At 45.2% G+C, this 7500-nt stretch overlaps 1 protein-coding gene across 2 annotated transcripts in view; it reads right to left on the bottom strand.

Moving 5' to 3' along the window:
* Window positions 1-7500, bottom strand: part of LOC134467471 (S-adenosylmethionine synthase-like) — a 16614-nt gene that overhangs the window by 1869 nt on the left and 7245 nt on the right. The window contains exons 7-10 of one of the 2 annotated variants that reach the window (XM_063221348.1): window positions 3235-3453; window positions 1948-2130; window positions 1456-1589; window positions 1-406 (exon numbers count right to left, since the gene is read on the bottom strand). The exon at window positions 1-406 is cut by the window's left edge and continues 1869 nt beyond it. In XM_063221348.1, the coding sequence (XP_063077418.1) occupies window positions 304-406; window positions 1456-1589; window positions 1948-2130; window positions 3235-3453 (639 nt within the window). In that variant the 3' untranslated portion in view covers window positions 1-303. Of the gene's footprint in view, window positions 407-1451; window positions 1590-1947; window positions 2131-3234; window positions 3454-7500 lie in introns of those variants that run through there. The other variant, XM_063221349.1, reaches the window with a different exon arrangement.

The raw sequence follows: 7500 nt of genomic DNA, 5'->3' as shown, positions 1-7500 counted from the left end.
CACTCACACACACACACACCCTCTCTTCCTAGAAACATACAAGAACACCCCCCACACCCACCACCCCCTGCCAAGGCACACACACGCACACACACACACACACACACACACACACACTCGGTGTAAATCCCTTTTTATAAACTGGGATTTTTAGCCAAACACACATTACTCCCCTGCAACACCCATTACTCCTCACACACACACTCACACACACACACACACACACACACACACACACACACACACACACACACGCACACGCACACGCACACACACCGGATCTGTATCCCTGGCTCCTGGTGATTAGAAGTTGAGGTTCTTGGGCACTTCCCAGGGGAACTCCTTGCGCCCAAAGTGACCATAGGAGGCTGTCTTCTGGTAGATGGGCCTCTTCAGATCCAGGTCCCTGCATTGCCAAAGACACACAGTTAGGTTCATCATTTTGGACGAATTTTAAAGATACACTGTGCAGGAAATGGTCAAAAAAGGTACTGCAACTATGTTGTCGTCTATTGCCGAATTTGATCTTTTCATGAAAGTTTACTAAGTAGCCTAAAAAACGAATATATTCAAGTGCAGTCATTGCTGCAGCTAAAAATGGCGATTTCTGGACATTCAAAATGGCGAACCATGGAGAAGATCCCCCTTTTCATGTATAAAAAGTGCAATTTTTCCAGTCATAATGAATACTTAGAATTTGATGGTGGTGGTAAGTATTCATGAAAAAGGTAACATTAATGAATGGGAAGCATGAATTCTGAAAATAAACAACTAAAAATCTCACACAGTGTCCCTTTAATGTGATAGCTTTATAATGTGCTCAACTCAACAGAAGTAAAACGCAACTGGGTCTTCATTCCGTAAGAAGTATTCAAAGTAAAGAAGATGGGACAGCACTCCTAGTTTCCTAGCAAAGGGGTCACTCGTCCCGGGCCCAGCCAAAGCTGACAGCGGTCCTGACTGTCAGGCAATAAAGTACACAACTAGGAGTGTTGTCCTTCCTTCTTTAGAAAGGAGAATTTAAGACAATTTCAACCAATTTCAATTAAAAAATGTATATATTTTAAAAATCCAAATATACAACCCAAATATCGTCCAAAACGTTATTTCTGTGTTGTATGGCGTCTGTTGATATTGCATAACTTTTGTGATGACGTTTGGATTGTGTATTTTTTTTATTATTATTATTTTCAATGTAAACTAACCATGCCCCCATTAGAATGGCCAGGTTCAGGGAAAAAAATTGACGGGTACTGTCTAGTCAAGGTAGAGTAGGCAGGCAATACAGCTGCATATTGAAATTGGACGGAATTTTCCTATTCATCAGCAACTGTGAGCAGCGTTGATAAGATTGATAAGATGATTATGTTTACGTTTGTAGAGGTAGGCTACAGTAACTTTAATGATCCCCTGGATGGGGCAAATTAAGGAGCTGCCAAAACTCTGCGATCTCACCTGACGATGACCCCAGGCCGGAGGTCAAAGTTCCTCTTGACGATCTGCAGCAGTTCCTTCTCTGACTTCTGGGAGGAGCCGTATGTGAAGAGGGAGACGGAGAGGGGATGGGCCACACCAATGGCATAGGACACCTGCAACACAAACAAACACATTTTACTTATTTATTTGTGCCCACAAGTCAAAACTGAGTTTCCATAGACACAAATTGACCAATTGCAAAGATACTCAGGCGTGAACGAGAGTCAGCTGACACCACAGTGATCAATAGTCCATAGTAAAGTTCTCAAGGGTGTGTGTGTGTGTGTGTGTGCATGCGTGCGTGCGTGTGTGTTTGTCTGTGTGTGTGTGCGTGCGTTCATGCGTGTTTGTGTTTGTGTGTATGTGTGTTTGTGCGTATGCGTATGCGTATGCGTATGCGTATGCGTATGCGTACGTGCGTGCGTGCGTGCGTGTGTGTGTGTGTGTGTGTGTGTTTGTTTGCTTTCTCACCTGGACCAGGACTCTCTTGCAGAGCTGGGCCTTCACGAGTGACTTGGCCACCCATCTGGCTGCGTAGGCTGCTGAGCGGTCCACCTTGCTGAAGTCCTTGCCAGAGAAGGCACCTCCTCCGTGAGCTCCCCACCCTCCATAGGTGTCCACGATGATCTTACGGCCCGTCACACCCGCGTCACCCTGCAAAACACAAACACAAACGCCAACGTAAACACATGAATTTATTATATAGTTTGTAGACAGCAATGAGTTTTTGAGTCATTTGAATGTTGAGGGGGGTGCTGAGTGACCTAAGGTCACCAACCTCTTAAAATGTAAATATCTTCACGAATGGTTTGTGCACAAACGCTCATTTTGCTTGCACAAACCATGCACAAATGAACCAAAATGCTTTTATTCATATTTTCAACATATGGGGTGCCAACTTCACACACAGGTGTCACCAAGTGCTACAGTTGAAACCTTTTTTTCGGGGGTGGATTGCAAGGATGATGATAGATGGATGCTCTTTCCTCCTCCACTATAAAAGTTTTCTAAATTTTAGTTTTTTTTTTTCGTAGGGGGCTTTTTTTTGCCTTTATTGACAGGACAGTATGAGATGCTGACAGGAAATGAGTGGGTGAGAGAGACGGGGGAGGATTGGGAAATGACCCCGTCCGGATTCGAACCGGGGTCCCCATGGGCATGCATGCAAGCCCAAATGTGGGGGGCTTGGGGCTCACAGCGCCCCAAAAGTTTTCTAAAGTCTGACCGATGATAAATGGTGGACCAATGGTGTGCTCGTCTGAATATGCATAAACGGCGTGACGTGTGCTGTGTGTGTTACACCCTTTTTTGGGGGGAAATCACTGGGGGGAAAGGCCAGTGACAATTGGTGGTGTTGGGAAAGAATAAACGAAAGACAAGGACCTGTAGACTAGCGTTGTTCATGCTCTACATGCCGAATTGACTTGCATTGGCTTTTCCCCCAATGTTTTCCCCCAAAAAGGGGCGTATCGCGCATGGCACACGTCACGCTATTTATGCTGTGTGACAAGGTAAACAATGATTGACAAGGTAAACTCATACACCTTCGAGATCTACCTGCAAACACTATGTTCCCACCAAAGAATTCTCACAGGCTATGTCCACTCATATCTCACCTGAGGTCCTCCGATGACAAACCTCCCGCTGCGATGCAGGTGGTGGATTGTGTGTAATAGCGATAAACTAACATACCTGAGAAACAACGCCCATGCCTAAAACACCTGCGGACAGGTACAGTAATGTCCACTCAAATCTCACCTGTGGTCCTCCGATGACGAACCTCCCGCTGGGCTGCAGGTGGTAGATGGTGTTCTCGTCCAGGTACTTGTCGGGCACCACGGCCTTGATGACCTGCTCCTTCAGTATCTCCTTCTGCTCCTCCAGCGAGATGTAGTCGTCGTGCTGCACCGAGATCACCACCGTGTGCACGCGCTTCGGGATCAGGGCACCGTGCAGCTGCGTGTAGTGCACCGTCACCTGAAACCAGACGTGGAAGGAAACCACAGAAACACAGAACACGGATGAATAAAGAGAGAAATAGTGGTGTCAACAATGAACCATTCGGCGATCCGAATCGATGCGGGGCATGGACGATCCAGAATAGATCCGGCAAGTTCCAGAATCGATCCGGCAATTTTTTTAAGTTTCAATTACTTCCATGGATATTTCGGGAGCAAATGAATGTTAAATTAAATAAAAGCACTTCAAAACATTGCAAGACTGATACAGACTGATACAGAAAATAGCCAATAAATTGTTGCTCAGTATCTGACTACTTGTATTGCCTCATCATGACTGATTAAACATTTGCTTTGCTTTCAGTAGAAATGTAATGCATTGCAATGCATTGTAGAATTGAATCGGATTGGATCGGATCGCATAGAATCGGATCGAATCGAATCGCTACCTCCCGAATCGTGATCGAATCGGATCGTGAGGGCAGTGCCGATGCACACCACTAAGAGAGAGCACAAAGAGATGTCACCACCATGTGGACGTGGACCACAAAAAACATATGTGGATGGATGGTTCAGTGGACGGATGGATGGATGAATTGTTAGACAGGCAGAAAGGCAGGCAGGCAGACAGACAGACAGACAGACAGACAGACAGACAGTCAGAAAGGCAGACAAACAGCACATCACCATGTGCACGTGCAGCCTGATCAGAGCACTATTCATCTGCATGTAGTAGTAGTAGACCGTCACCTGAAACCATAGGAACCGCATAGAGCAGTGATTTTCAATCTATGGGCCGGGGCCCACTGGTTGGCCCTGAAGGTATTCCAAGTGGGCCTTGAAATAATTTTCTACAAATTATAATCCTATTTTGGTGTGTGTTGCTTTTGAGTTTTATTCTTTATTGGGTCAGAAGTGGGCCCTGAACATTTGTGACAATTTGAGTGGGCCCCACGCTGGAAAAGGTTGGGAACCCCTGGCATAGAGTATGGATGGATGGATGGATGGATGGATTAAGGGAAATGAATAGAGACAATGGACAATGGACATCGCCATTTTGCTTGATACAGTATATCACGAAAGTGAATACACCCCTCACAGTTTTGCAGATTTTTGAGTATATCTTTTCATAGGAAAGCAGAATTTTCACTTTGACACAATGATTAGACCTTTAACAACATATTTAACTACTTAAATTTCTTGTTCACTCAGAAAAAAACTAAATACAGCTATTAAGGTTTGAACATAAAAATGAGTACACCCCAGATTAAAATCCGGTAGAGAAGGGGCTGTGTTGGCTCGAATCGTCTCGAATTGAAACGAAATGAAAAGGGATGAAAAGGGAGGTCATCAGTGTGCGTTTCAACCTTTCTTTACATTGAACCTTTACATTTTGAGTCTGTATCTGGCTTAAATAGATTGGTGTGAGATTTGAATGCAATCCTATGGAGAATATCAGGATCTGCTTCAGTAGTCACAGTGCATGATGACATGCATGTTTCTTTTAGGTGTATTTCAGATTGCCAATGTTGACAGCATTCATGCATCCCCAAACCATGTCAGTCCCACTACCATGCTTGGCTATGGAGAGGATACACCTTTTTTGTAAAACGCACTTGTTTACCACCACACATGCTTGACACCATCTAAAGTATATTTGTTTATCTTGGTCTCTTCAGATCACACGACATGGTTCCAGTGATCCATATCCTTGGTCTGTTCATCTCTCTTGAGACTAAGATTACAAACAAGAAATTTAAGCGGTTAAATATGTTGTTAAAAGGTCACTAATCATTGTGTCAAAGTGAAATTTCTGTAATGCTTTCCTATGAAAAGATATACTCAAAAATCTACAAAACTGTGAGGGGTGTATTCACTTTCGTGATATACTGTAGATACTTTGGATCATTGCTCTCCAATTGTTTTTTTTTCCCCAAGGGCCAAGTTATGTTGTGCAAATGAGGCTGAGGGCTAAACAAATTGACCAAACCGGCATGGTCACAGATGGCACACTTGTGTTTTCACCTGTTCCAAACTCATGGCGGTCAAAAAGTGTTTGCAATGCCCGGACCAGATCTGGCTCACGCCGCACCACCACTGCTGTAGATTCTCCACCACTTGTGCATTTCTGAGAGCCTGAACATTACTTGTTAAGGAAGGCGGGGGAGTGGTCGATCCTCGGTCTTTGAGAAACTCTACCCCATCTGATCTACTGTATTCAGGGCAGTAGGGTCAATGCCCTCACTGAACGTTTCTCCATGAATTTTTCAGAGCCTGAACATTGCTTGTTAAGGAAGGGGGGGAGTGGTCGATCCTCATTCTTTGAGAAACTCTACCCCATCTGATCCCCCGTACTGTATACAGCAGGCAGTAAGGGTCAAAGCCCTCACTGAACGACGTCTCTCCATGAATCAATCAATCTGCTGTGACACGACATGGCACCCCACCCAACCCCAAGAGGAGTCCTCTGATCTTAGCTGGAGTGTCCAAAATAGAAGGGCAGGAGAGTAGGGTAGTGAGGGAGTGGGGTTTCCAAACAGGGCCATAGTGGGGTACGCTACGCAGGATAGCCCAAAGCAAAGGGCATGGAGTCAGAGAGGGAGGGGGGAGGTGTGGGAGTGGTAGAGTTGGGTCATATGGGAGAGAGAGAGAGAGAGAGAGAGAGAGAGAGAGAGAGAGAGAGAGAGAGAGAGAGAGAGAGAGAGAGAGAGAGAGAGAGAGAGAGAGAGAAGAGGCGGAGTGCTGAAGCAAGTGGGAGTGGTACTTCATAGAACAGGTGCATTCTAGGAAAGGCCTATCAAATCACCCCATTTACACATGGCACAGATTTTTTCACTGATTTCCTTGCATGGCCATCACTACTCAAGCTGCTGGCCAACCAGTCACCTACTCTGAGAGGAAGACCATGTTAACCCACTAACCTGTCAAGATAATGGAAAAAAGGAGGCGCACACAAGGCTTGTGTGAAAAAGTGTATTGAAGCCGAAATTAAACAACAGAAGTCTGAGGTTAACTGGAGAAACAGAGGTTTCGGAGCTAGTCCATGCTCAATGTCTCCAGTTTGGGAGTGCACGCACCAAGCAACACACGGGTGTTAAGTGCAGGCGCAGACGCCGACCTTTGTTGGTCTTTTGACCCACTAACCTGGCCAGCATGACTCCAAAGCTCTGCAAGCTTTTAGAGGATGATCAGAACAACGTGTGTAGGTGTGCCCAGGCTATAGTGATGTGTCGGTGAAGTGAACGACTTTGAGGTGAACTTCAGGAAATGGGCTCCATAATGAGAATCGTTTTTGGAGCTGACTTTTTTGGGGGGGTTTTTGCCAACAGTTTTCCCCCTATCAGTGCCTTATGCCCTGTGTACATCGAAGGCGAAATAAGCGACCTGTGCGGCGGAAGTCATTGTTTCTCTATGGAGGGAAGGCGAATAAAGCTACCAGAGCGAATTCGCCAGGAGCGAAGCTTCTTGAGCGACCAGGGCGAATTTTGACGATTAAACTCAAGCTAATCTTAAGCGAATTCGCTAAGACGTGGTTCGGCGAAAACCAATTGGAACATTCATATCGAAGAATGTCCCAGGCTGTCAAGACAGAGCCATTATGTGATTAGCTGAATCAAACATGTCAGTGCAGCGTCCAGAGCGAATAAAACGAATTCATGGCGAAACTTCTTCAACCACCCCAGCTACCTGGGTCGCGTTGGTAGCGCTTGATGTACACGGAGCATTACTGTCTCCACTGTCAAGCATGTACGCGACACATCTTGACCAATCATGTGCACCTTTAAAGTAAGAAAATGGCGGGAAAACACTGAAAAAAAGGATTTTCTCCGTTTTTTGTGAGAAAACAGCAAAGAGTAGAAACACGTCAAGGAGTGGAAGCACGTCTGAAATGTTCTAAAATATAATTTAAATGGTTAATTAATTACTTTGGTAAAAAATACTGTATGTATGGGGAGCTGAATTGGGAGCCGAAAGAGCCAATCTTTCATACTAAGGAGAGCCAAAAGAACCAGACTTCTGAAAAGAGCCGAAAATCCCATCACTACCAGGCTAAACTCCACACCTC

This window comes from Engraulis encrasicolus, chromosome 17 (genome assembly GCF_034702125.1).
Source record: "Engraulis encrasicolus isolate BLACKSEA-1 chromosome 17, IST_EnEncr_1.0, whole genome shotgun sequence".
NCBI classification, from domain to species: domain Eukaryota; kingdom Metazoa; phylum Chordata; class Actinopteri; order Clupeiformes; family Engraulidae; genus Engraulis; species Engraulis encrasicolus.
Note: the sequence above shows the minus strand (reverse complement) of the source record. Positions and strands in the feature narration are given on the sequence as shown.